The sequence below is a fragment of the Hippocampus guttulatus genome, chromosome 14, assembly GCF_054856545.1.
Source record: "Hippocampus guttulatus isolate MCC_2025c chromosome 14, RoL_Hgut_1.0, whole genome shotgun sequence".
NCBI lineage: Eukaryota > Metazoa > Chordata > Actinopteri > Syngnathiformes > Syngnathidae > Hippocampus > Hippocampus guttulatus.
The window spans coordinates 13205735-13217888 of record NC_141274.1 but is presented as its reverse complement, the minus strand read 5'-3'; the positions used below and the strand labels follow the sequence as shown (position 1 = coordinate 13217888).

Sequence of the window (12154 nt, the reverse complement as noted above, 5' to 3'; positions counted from 1 at the left end):
AGTTATCCTGTGCTCGTGACCTATAATTACACCAGAACAACTAAATTCTCTTCCACTAGATGGCAGAAGGTTAAGCGTCTTCTGGTCTGTCACTTACTTTGCGTTTTTTTTAGCCGTGGGACTCAAAAGCGCGTTACGCTGCTTCTTCATTTACCAGCTGATGACGCAGCATCAGGAGCAACTTGGGGTCCAGTATCTTGCTCAAGGACACTTCGACAAGGTCGCAATGGCCGGGGATTGAACCCCCATCCCCCTTTATGAAGATAATGTTTTAGCGCAGGGGTCGGGAACTCCGGTTCCTCGAGAGCCCATTTCCTGCCTGTTTTGGATCTCTCCTGACTCCAACACACCTGATTCAATTGATTATGATCATTTCAGGCTTCAATATAGCTTTGTGATGAGCTGATCGTTTGTATCGGGTGTGTAGAAGTAACGAAAGATCGAAAGCAGGCAGGATGTGGCTCTCGAGGAACCGGAGGTCCCTACCTCATATTAGTGAATGGACAACATTCCACAAATACAAGATTCGAATAACCATCGAGCTTCAGATACGCCACCACTTTGAGTGAAGTAGGGAAAATATCCTGCGATAAATGAACTGTAATGAATTGGGAATTTCTCCATTGCGAGACCAATAAAGGTTTTCTTATCTTTTCTTATCTTAATGCCTTCGCATTTGGACGAGCAGACCCACAGTCGCTGATGCATTTTCAGCTATTTATTGTAAGGCAGGGGTCCCCAACCTTTTTTGCCCCACGGACCGGTTTATGTCAGACAATATTTTCACGGACCGGCATCTAAGATGTGGCGGATAAATACTACAAAATAATATGCTAAGAGCTGCATGAACACGGGGGGGTTGGAGACAAACACGAGGAGCGTCCAATTTGGCCGCAACACTCCGATCGCTACGGTCTTAATGCCTTCAAAATACGATACAACACAAATTCAAAGTGCATGAAAATCTCAACTCACCACAATGCTGAATCAGTGCGAGCGCCGAGCTTGATTTTCTGCAAGCGGGCGGTCTCATCTCGGGGTAATAGGAGACAATGACACCTGAAGTGTGTGCTTTATGTCGAGTCTACTTTTGTTTTAGTCGCCGTTGCTGCACAAAACCCCCGCCTCACACAGGTAGCATGTCGGAAAAGGCTACAGTGATCTCAGAGTGTTCAGCCATAACTTTAATCCAGTTGTCTCGAACGTACTTTTGAGGCCGCCGTCATTTGCAATCTCCAGCGGTTTATTTTACTCATTTAGCAAGCTCAGGTGTTTTGTTTTTCGCGTAATCAGTCACGTGACGGAGAAGCGTGCTTTGACGTGTGTCAAGTGACACAGCCAGATGTAACGGAGAATCCGGTAATTTTTCAAAATAAAATATCTTTCGTATTCCAAAATAAATACGACGGAATTCATGTAAGTTCTTATTGTGCGGCACGGTACCAAATTCCCCGAGGACCGGTACCGGTCCGCGGCCCGGCGGTTGGGGACCTCTGTTGTAAGGGATGAATACTCAAGTAGCGATTCAGACGCAAGTCCCACTCACTTCAGATTCTCTTTGATGTTTTTTTATTTCTTCATTAAACGGTTTTTTTTTAATTAAAACAAACATTTGTGGCTGTTTGCGGTGGGGGTGGAGTAACGGATCAATGCTTTTCAATTCATTTCAAATACGAGCTATTTGAGTCACGAAGGTGGTTACGCTACATGACACCGGACAAGTTAAACTCTTAAATCAAGGTACCTCTGGAACGTTAAATGAAGTGTTTCTAATTACTGTAACGATACAATTGTCCAAAATGATACGTACTCCAACGTACGCGGCATTAAATTCAACCTTGCACCATCACGACCGGCAAAGCCGGCGAGCCATGCGCTGTGCGTGTCCACGTCCACGCGCCGTGCGCGCCACCCTTCCTGCGGAACTCACTACTGGAGGCTGAGGTCGCCCTACGAGAAACTCCCTCTTGCAAAAAAATAATGAACAACAAATTTGACGCGTGAGTACCTGGACATATCTGTGTAACGTCTGCAGCCGTGGAGGTTCACACTTGGGGCTTGGAAGTAACTTTGATCAGAGTGTTGCGTGTAAAATGAGAGGCGTGTCTGTGGAAAAGCATGCTTTTGCGTGCAATGGTAACCAATAAACCCACACGAGTGCGCGGTATCGTTTCACGCTAGCGTTGGGAGGAATATCTTTGCACCGAATGCAATCATATGTCATATGATCTCAGGGAACTTTAGATGTTGTTAGCTTTAGCTTAGCCCAGGAGGAAGCTTTTAGGCCGCTAATCCACGGTGGGGTAGTTGTTGAATGGCTGGCGAAAGCGCGCGGAGGCACGGTTTAAACTGATGCCCACTGCGGTATGGTACAACGAATAGAACGCTTGTGAAATGACGTGTGCTAACCGGTCCCGGTTTTAACACAGGCGTTACATATTTACATCATATCATCGTATCATATTTTCCACTTATGCACTCATTGTCGTAGTCACTTAGTGCTTAGAAAATACTGTTTTGTACCATGTCATTGAAGAGAAGGAAGGGTTTTGGCGACCCAATGTCCTTCTCTATGTTGACCACCGAACCTACCAAAATAGGTGCATGTGTCAAATCAAAAACCTGGAAGTGTCAAATGTACAGGTGGAGAAATGCAAATTGTGTTGGCTTCTAGGCATATTCCGGTGTTTTGTGTCTAATACATTTTCATTCAATAATTACGGGTTTGTCCCCTGTTTTTAAACAGCTATTCTTCAAACTGCACCGTGTTACAATGACTTACGAAAATATCAAACATTTTAGACATAGCACATTGGTCTTGGTTTTTGATCAGCACTGAGCCCCGACTATGTTATTGAATTTTAATGCCGGTCATTGCGGTGGTACTTGGATAGCTAATTAAGTATTAGGTGTTAAAAGTGAAACAACCACTGCTTTACCATATTGCTATCAGCTGGATCATGTCAAATAATGACAGCATTCTCTTGTGTAAATCAGTGAATCAAACACACCTTCAACCTGTACAAATCGGAGCCTGTATAACCAGTGGGAACATTTCTAAAGAGGTCTGACTATTGAATCTTTACACAGCACTGTTTGGTAGGGGAAAATCCGCGCGTTTGCGTCACGGCGAGCCGCATTTGACTGTCACCTGCATTCCTTATGTTAGGCCTCATCGTGTGAAGATTTGTTCGTAGGCCCTGAAGTTATTTAGCCAGATAAAATGACATCACCCCAAAAAATGGGGAAGGCATATCAGCGTGGAGCACAAAACAAGTCAAATGTGTGTTACCTTCATCTCCAGTCTGAAAGATGACGACAGCGGTGACCACGAACAGGACCCAGGCTCACCGAAAGACTGTGAGAAGGAAAAAAGTGAAGACGATGACAAGGAGCAGAACTCTACACGGAAAAAGGTGTCAATCTGTTGCCTCTTTTACACCAAGCTTTTGAACAATTGCTGCATCGGCACACTCGCAGAGGAGAACTCTCTTGTCTTTCCAACCGCTTTATCTTCTCCCCCCCATAGATGGTGATCCCGGGGGCGGGTGAGCACCCTCTTCAGTACAACTACACGTTTTGGTACTCCAGGAGGAACCCGGGGAGGCCGGCCAGCACTCAGAGCTACGAGCAGAACATCAAACAGATCGGCAGCTTTGCTTCGGTACGTCACTTCTTCTGTCTGACGCTTCTTGTGTCCAGCGGGTATTCAAAATGGAACTCTTCCCAAACGCATGCCTCCTCTTTCCCTTGAGGGACTGACAAGAGTAATGAGCACAGGTCGCCGACGGCTGTTGTTCTCACACGGACATTAACTCATTCAGTACCAGCCAATTCTGGACCAAGTCTGAAAAGACGTTTAAAAACGTCTTTGGGAGTGAATGAGTTAAAGGTTCAAATCATAACGGGTGGATGGAAATCAAAACTGCTGCACCAGGGGCGAAGCTACGTGGTGGCCAAAAAGTTTTATTTCTGTTGTCACACCTCCGTCCATGATGATGAAGGTACTCTGCTTCCTGAATCCCCCCCCCCCCCCCCCCCCCCCCAAGGTGGAGCAGTTCTGGCGTTTCTACAGTCACATGATTCGACCAGGCGACCTAACGGGCCACAGTGACTTTCATCTCTTCAAAGAAGGCATCAAACCCATGTGGGAGGTGAGAGCGTCTTGGTGTTTATCTGGCGGTAGGACCTCCGGTCAATTCTAAGCCGACTGTTACGTGTGTCAAGGACGACGCCAACAAAATGGGCGGCAAGTGGATCATCCGTTTACGGAAAGGCCTGGCGTCCCGTTGCTGGGAAAACCTCATCCTGGCCATGCTGGGCGAGCAGTTCATGGTTGGCGAGGAGATCTGCGGCGCCGTCGTGTCGGTCCGCTTTCAGGTCGTACAAACAAATGCATACATGACGGAAGGACTCGAGAAATTTGGCGTACCGTTCCACCGCGAGTAATAATACGTTTGTGTGGTTGAACCACCCACAAGGGGCAACTATATTACAATGTGGATGGAAAAAAGTGTTGTTGTTTTTTTTAATGCCTTGTTTGGTCATATGTCCATCCAGGAGGACATCATCTCCATTTGGAACAAAACAGCCAGCGACCAAGCCACCACGGCCCGCATCAGAGATACACTCCGGCGAGTCCTCAACCTGCCCCCCAACACCATCATGGAGTACAAGACACACACAGACAGCATTAAGTATGTATGTCTCCCATCACTTTTTATTACCTTTAACCACACGATGCACCTCTGCATGCGCACTTTGACTCATTTATGCGACGAAGGAATACGAAGCTTGTAGTCGCCGATTCATTCCTCAAGTCGGTTAGCGAGCAGCCTAATAGATGTGTCTAGAAACTTCAAAGTTGCATCTTGAAGTTGACATGGCGACGCCAAGTGGACAACAATAATACCTGCACCTCACGTGCATGATTTGTTGTATAGTAATGCAAAACCGATTACTTGCAGCCCTCGAGTCAAAGTACCACTGCGTTCCCATGTTCGTATTTTTAAGACGTTCTCCCAATTTCCCCAACTCACACGAGGAAAAGGAATTTCTCAATGCATTTGAGGTCCGTGGATGTTTGCGTTGCGGTAAACTGGCGGGAATCTGGAATGATCTGTCGCTCCTTTGCAGAGCCTGGGAAGACTTCCATGGTCTGGTGAATGCTAGCGGCGGACGTTAGCCCTTCTGCCGCCACTGACCTCTGCAAGGTTGGAGCATGTTTTGTTTTGTACCCCCCCCCCCCTTCCCCTGCTCCAACCCGCTCATCCATTTTGCTTTTTCTTTTCTGTTGTAATTCAGCACTGTAAGCACACTTGTGGCCCCCTTGTTTGCAGGTGTGTTTTTTACTGTGGTGGATGGAGAGGGCCTACAATTTGTCCAGGTACCCGCTTGCGTGGATTGACCGAGCGAAGGCCGGGAACAAGAGATGAGGAAAGAGCATTCCTTCTTTGTGTCCGCTTGGGAGCGACCAGAAAGCCCTTTGAGCAGAAGAAAGGAACTTGCATTATTTTTAACTAACCAGAGAGGACGGAAGTCTCCGATTTTTAGTTGTAATCCCCCCCTCTACTTTTGTAGCAAGTAACACGATTGACCTTAAGCGGACTGGTGTTCAGCTATTTGGTCAAAAGCCGTTGAGAAAATGCGTTCTCGGCTCAATTCATCAACCCTTCTCCAATTTTGGCGTGTTGACATCACGCGATTTGCTCTCCTGCTCTCGGGACTCAAACGGGGTTGGTGGTACAAAGTTCTTTTAATACTGTGCTGTATTTTAAACTGCAATTCCTTTGTTTGTTTCCAACTTGACTTTCTACTGTTACTTTATATCTGTAAAGACAGATAGATCTTTGAAGATGAAATCAGCCATGAGTCTCTCTCTCTAACCTGGAAGTGGGATTCCATAGGGGGAAGGAAGGGGGTAGGACACGTCCGTCTGCGGTAGATTTTACACTCACTCGGCATCTGACGATTGGACCGCTGTGCTGTTTCTCAACTAGTCCAAGGTCAAATGGCTCCGCTTGAATGTCCCCGATTTACAAAACGGACATCCTCTGCTTTTACCATTTTGTAATCATGAAATGAAGCCGAACGTGGAAGTCCACTGAGGCTCTTGTGATTCCTCCATTGGAAAACTGTAACGCCACCTTTCATTTGGTGGCGCGGTGACGGGCGCTGTTGTGTAAAGATTAGGAAATGTATGGTCGGCTGTCTGCTTGACGGATGGAAAGCAATAAATGAAAAATATGCAGCTGCTAGTAAGTCTCTGTCTTTAATAATGAAATGCTGGCTAGCCTTTTAAAGTACTGGTAGAGAGAAAAAGAGAAAAACACCCCAACTTGTTAATCCAGGTCATCCTAAAAATCGTTTTTTTTTTTTAAAATAACACAGTCCTGTTGACATTTTACCCATAAATTATCGTCCTTCAGCTCATCTCAAAGAACATGTAATTCTGCAAAAAGATAAGAGATAACGGGAATGTTAGACAAGCTGTAGGCATTGATATCGTGTTTACATTTGACGTTTACGTTCTTCTTTTCTTGTAAAACTAGGAACCGGCATAACAATCATTTCGTCTCAACTAATTTGCTATTCTAAAGAAGTCGATATCATGACGGCTTTGGGAAGTTTAGCTCCTCCGTGCAGTCCAAATGCTCCCGATAAGACGCAATCCTGTTCTAAAGCAAATTTGGAAGATTTTTCCTTTGCAATGAATCAATTAATCGACAGTTAATGCTGGAAACGGAGCCAAATGTCGAGAGCTTATGAGGATTCTACTTTCAACTCACCCCCCCCCCCCCCCCCCAACTTCTAAAGCATACTTACCAGTAAGAATGTGGCTGCGAGAAGCAACAGTTTGGTTTGTGGATCCATGGCAGGTGGCACTGAAACATTTGTTTGTTTGTTTGTTTGTTTCAATCAATGCAAATGTGATTGATTTTAAAAAACGCGTGTATGCATTCATAGGAAGACAAACATCTCCATTCTCTACAAACTCACCTTCCATCCCAAAATATTCATGGTCCATGTTATGATCTTGGTGAAAGCCAGGCCATTTCTTCCATATGGTACCGACCTTCTCACCGATATTGGAGACAATCTAGTTAAAAAATAAAAATATGAAAGAAATGGTGGCATAAATGTACATTCTAATAGGCGAGTGTTACCTGGAATTGCTGATTTGACAAGCAGCGAATTGGGCAGCAGGGGCCCTGAATTTGGACTGCAGCCGTTCCCTGGGAGTCTTTAACTTCAAAGAGAGGCGTGAACATGCTCCACCTTGCAACAAACGCACACAATATAACAGCGTGCCACTTACATCATCTGGAGACTGGAGCAGTTCACAATCAATATTTATCTAGTAACATAATAACAAGGTCAATCTACTTTGTTACTGTGCTGAAGTACATATTTCTCTCTATACTTAATGGGTGCATATTTTTCGGATGACCTTTTCTTTTACTTCCTACATTTGTACATGCTGTATTCCTTCATTTGTCAAAGCATGTACGTTAAAAAAAATTACAACATAAAAAAAAAGACCAATAGAAATTTGATCTCCATATATGGAGATATACTTATTTCCTTACTATTTGCGTCATTATGTGATGTTGTCGGCCGTGAAAAGGATTTGTGGCGACTGTTGTGTCTTGTGACAACATAAAAGTTATCCAAAAGCGTATTTCATATCAAGTAATACAAATATTGTTTTCGTGGGGCCAATTTGAAATGTGATTGGTTAAGAAACAGTTCCATTGCTTGTATAATTTAACTTGCATGGACCAGCACGACTCGCTCTGTCATCAACAGTTCGGATTGACATGGCAACACGCAAAAGGCTCAAATCTGATTGGACGTCAACATCCTTCCAAACTGGCAGCGGCGCAAACCAAGAGAAATGCTACATGACGAGAGTAGACGGTTGGGAAGAAATGAATACAATGTCATGAAATCGATTTTACAATCGAGCTCGGACATGTAGGTCAGTGCTTCTGATGCCGTTTAGGCCAGCAGAGGAAGGCCTTTCTCGCCATGACCCCTCACCGCGAGAACATGGAATATCTCCTGCAGCGAGCAACCTGGCAACGGCGAAGCCGACCTTGATGCTTGGTTGCTCCCATTTTCAGCTGTCATGATTCCGCAGCACCAAAAGCGTTGTTTGCTCGCTGTCACGGGAGTTCAAACTGGGACAGGCTTTATTGTGGCACAACGGAGGGAATATTTATACCAAGTAGATCATCCAAGCCTACGCCAGCTCTGTCTTAATTAGACATCCGGCATTGCTTCTGGAAAACTCGAAAAGGCTGGAAGGCCGAACAGCTAGCCAATGTCATGCGCCAGCACTTGCTTAGAGCCCCGTGACCAACAGGGGGCTCCCAAGAGCAATTAAAAGTCAACAGAGCCTGGAGTATTGAGGAAGAAAAGGGCAAAAAAAAAAAAATGGAATCATTTCGTTTTGTGTGAGTGTGTATCTGTGTGTGTATTACATTTTAACTTTGTTCTTAAGCCATTTTTGTAACCTTGTTTCAGGTTCCCCTACTTCTTTAAATGCTTATCATCCTATTTGTTTGCCATTTTATTGGTTACTTTATTTAATGGTCTTCTTTGTACATTTTTGTTATTTTACATATCTGAGTGATTTTTTTTCCACTTTATTGCTGTTCTTGCACTACAAATTAGTTTTGCAAACTCTATTGTGTGTACCGGTTTATTACACATTTTGGTAGTGTTAGATTGAAACCGCCTTTCAACTTTGGTGGAATTAATATTTTTTCACAAATCGACTGACCAATAATATGCCTCTGTTCCAATATTACGCGTTGAAAAAAAAGCTTGCTCTTTTTGAATTCTTTTTTTTTTCTTTCTGAAAACTGGAGATGCAAGGAGTTGCTTTTAGATCATTTCTTTTGAAACATTTATTTCCACAGAATTTCCACAAAATGACATTTTTCTTCAGGGTCCTGGAGAGAAATCGGTCGGCTTTACCTGGACTAAAAGTCTGATTTCGGCTTGATGAATTATTTCGGTGTTGCCATCTTTCATTTGGTAAATTTTCCCATTAGGAATAATGCCGCATTCCTTCCCTGCTTCAGTGCTGTCAACTGTGACTTCAGGCAAACAGCTGCATAGTACTGGTTTAGACCTCGCGAAGCTGTGATGCTCTCGGTGCTATTTCCTGTTCTGGCACTGACATGGAAAAAGGCTCACATGACACGTGCCGTCTGCGAAAGTTGACATAAGTGTCTCAGAATGATCACAAAAGGCTTAAAAGCTTCGTGCCTGCATGTGAAATGTTTGAAACCCTAACCCTCGTTTAAACTTCTACCATGAAAACCTAACCCTAGTTTTAAACCCTGTTTTGAAACCTTATCTCTACTTTGAAACCCGAACCCTAGTTCAAAACCCTACTTTCTGGAGCAGATTAATGGCATCTCCATTCATTTCAATACAAAAGATAACTTGAGATACTGTACATGTGTTTGAAGTCACAAACCAATCTCACAAAACAAGACACTGCTGGAGTAGCTCCGCTGTGGCCTTACCTTTGGTACACGGTGCCGATGAGCTGCTTCTGGCCCGTGTATGCGCTTATTTCCATCAGGCAGCAGCCGAGGCAGCAGGCGTCCATCCTGAGAGGTCTGTCGAAGTAGAAAACCTGGTGGCCTTGTTGGTCGAAGCCCTGCAAGGAGCAAGACCGAGCTGGACCACAACATTGAAGGCACACGCATGAACTCTCTGAAAGTAAGGAGGGAAACAGGAAGGAGATGCGCTGAGCTGAAAAAGTACACGGGGATACACTAGTGACCAGTTTGGAGAGGTACAGTACATGTCAATGCCAAAAGGTAAGTAGAAAGACTTCATCCCATTTGTGTGAAGTGCTGCCTCGCATATTTGTCTGCCCAAGGGTGATGTCACATCAGTTTAGGATAGCGTGGCATTAAGTGACAAAATTCAATGTGCGTCACATGGGTTCATGATTGTGTACATCAGGGGCGCCCGACCTTTTTTGACCGAAGATCAACTTTTCGATCAACCAACCTGCTATAATCGTGATCGGCGTATTGGGCACCCCTGGTGTACATGTAAGATGCATGATGTTAGTGCTTTGTGATTATTGTTGTTTTATTTGGAGCCATCTTGTTTTTACAAACACAGTCTATGCTTGTGCTTTTCTTAAAAAAACATTTTTTTTCACGATTGTGTAGTTCAGAACTTCAGACGCACGATGGTACCTTCCACCACCACAAACAGTTGCGACCTGCTGGCTCCCGTGGCAATGCTGTAGATCCTCTGTGGAACACACTGTGGACCTACAATCAGAAGCCCTTCACTTGAGATCATCTCATTGACAAAGATTCCGCTAGCCCACAGAGGACGCCGCTCACCCTGAAGTTGTGGCCTTGCAGTGACATGAAACTGAGTGACTTCATCCAGCACACTCAAAGAGTTGGATGACCCTCCCGCACCGTCCTCGCTCCTCAGCAGACCCGGAACGGGCTTACCGGACATTTGGAGAGATTTGCATGCGGGTGGGTGAGAGTGGCACTCACACACGGGACCGCATTTGTTTTGGAAGGCTCGGAATATCATGCGAATGTGATTCTCTCGTTCCAGTCGGCCATAGGGAAGAGGTTGATTGGTCACGATGGACATGGTGGCGATAACTGGAAGAATCTCACGATACACCACCAAGCAAAAATGTCACAAGAATGATACGGAGCTAATTCAATTACTCATTGTGAAATCTGGCCCGGTTTAGATTGCACAAAAAGCCGATAGGTCTGTATGAATGGCAACAAGTCAATTGTACCTTCTGCAATCTAGTGTGAAGGCACTTAGATTGCGCTGCCTGTTGCTATACATTGCTGGCATGGATAGATGAACAAATAGATATCATTTCCAGTAAATGAAAACCTTTTGTCATAATTAAGCGAAACTGGTGGCAAAATGGTTGGAAATCATTAATACTGGGAAAATGTAGAATTTCAACACTAGAAAATGACTTGTGAGCGAAACATAGCAACTTTGTCAAATTGTTGGTGTTATTATTATTAGTAGTAGTAGTAGTAATAGTAGTAGGACAGGAACATGATTGTCAATTTGTACTCTATTATCCAAGAAATTGGGGTCTTATTAAAAATATATATGTAAATAAAATAACGAAATGCAAATTCCCATTTCCCATTTTTCATTTCATATCATTTCCTTGCTCTCTGTGGCCGAAATGTATCAAAGCTCTGGTAAATCCTGACCAAAATCCTGCTCAATAGTGAGTCGAAAGAATTACAGAAACCGGCCCAATTAATCTGCAGTCATTGTTTTGCGACGGCCTGAGATCAGTTTGTTGACATTACAACACTCATTAATAATATTTATGGCATTGTAAATTCTAGATCCCGACATTAAGCTGCTTCAATATCATTAAAATTGAAGTGGTGTAATTAAAAAAATAAAATAAAGAGTTTACGGAAGTTCCGTCCTTACCGTCACTGGTCAGCCCACATCCTTGTCCAGACATTTATTGTAAAGTGTGAGCCGAATCAAACTAGCAATGTGTGTCCATGATGTCAAAGAGCAGGTTCAACACCAACCTTCTTGTCCCTCTGTGTGCGAATATTCACAAAGTAATGTTTGGCTTAGTGACTGTGTGTCGAGAGATCTCCTCTCCCGCCTCTGTTGCCATGCCAACCAGCCGGATCTGCCTTTTGTTGGGCCCTAAAAGCACCACTCAGCCATGTAATTGAAGTCCTGCTTTCAGAGGTTGGGGGGAGGGGGGGGGCACTAAGTCTGTGTTTGTTGCCCGTTGGGGCATTGCCGCACTAGCTGTTAGAACTTGGCTTGTGGGCACCAAGTTATAGGGTTGAAGACCAAAAATGAAGTTGGCGCGAATGATGTCTGCTTGCACCACTTTCGTTCCCTTGAGCAAAGTACAGATCAGGGCAAGGCAGTGTACGTAGCATGACAAATTATTACCATAAAACAAAAAAAAAAAACGTAGTACAATTTGCTCCAAACTTCAAACTGTCATAATCATGAAACATTTTTTTTCAAACTGTCCGGGAAATGTTGAAGGAACATTTTAAACATTACAAACACAAGACAGTAATATATATATATATATATATATATATATATATATATATATTCTATGTTA

The 12154-nt window shown here is 44.0% G+C and overlaps 2 protein-coding genes across 6 annotated transcripts; one reads left to right on the top strand and one right to left on the bottom strand.

The window, feature by feature from the left end:
- The first annotated feature begins 1858 nt into the window (after positions 1-1858).
- Positions 1859-6257, top strand: eif4e2 (eukaryotic translation initiation factor 4E family member 2). 4 transcript variants are annotated; one of them, XM_086129749.1, is made up of 8 exons: positions 1859-2000; positions 3305-3416; positions 3530-3664; positions 4050-4154; positions 4228-4380; positions 4592-4697; positions 5137-5213; positions 5340-6257. In XM_086129749.1, the coding sequence occupies exons 1-7, from the start codon at positions 1981-1983 to the stop codon at positions 5163-5165; spliced, it is 660 nt and encodes a 219-aa protein (XP_085985875.1). In that variant the 5' UTR covers positions 1859-1980; the 3' UTR covers positions 5166-5213; positions 5340-6257. The 4 variants fall into 4 exon arrangements, with proteins under 4 accessions (XP_085985875.1, XP_085985873.1, XP_085985871.1 ...); XM_086129747.1 differs by having other exon boundaries at positions 4592-4701; XM_086129745.1 differs by having other exon boundaries at positions 4561-4697.
- A 4-nt stretch (positions 6258-6261) lies between these two features.
- LOC147195191 (phospholipid scramblase family member 5) lies at positions 6262-11793 on the bottom strand. Of its 2 annotated transcripts, none has more exons than XM_086129743.1 (7): positions 11485-11793; positions 10386-10664; positions 10233-10310; positions 9543-9679; positions 7000-7099; positions 6826-6884; positions 6262-6451 (listed from the first exon to the last, which is right to left on the bottom strand). In XM_086129743.1, the coding sequence occupies exons 1-7, from the start codon at positions 11516-11518 to the stop codon at positions 6425-6427; spliced, it is 714 nt and encodes a 237-aa protein (XP_085985869.1). In that variant the 5' UTR covers positions 11519-11793; the 3' UTR covers positions 6262-6424. The 2 variants fall into 2 exon arrangements, with proteins under 2 accessions (XP_085985869.1, XP_085985870.1); XM_086129744.1 differs by lacking the exon at positions 11485-11793 and adding an exon at positions 7167-7278 and having other exon boundaries at positions 9543-9735; positions 10386-10699.
- Between the last annotated feature and the right edge of the window lie 361 nt (positions 11794-12154).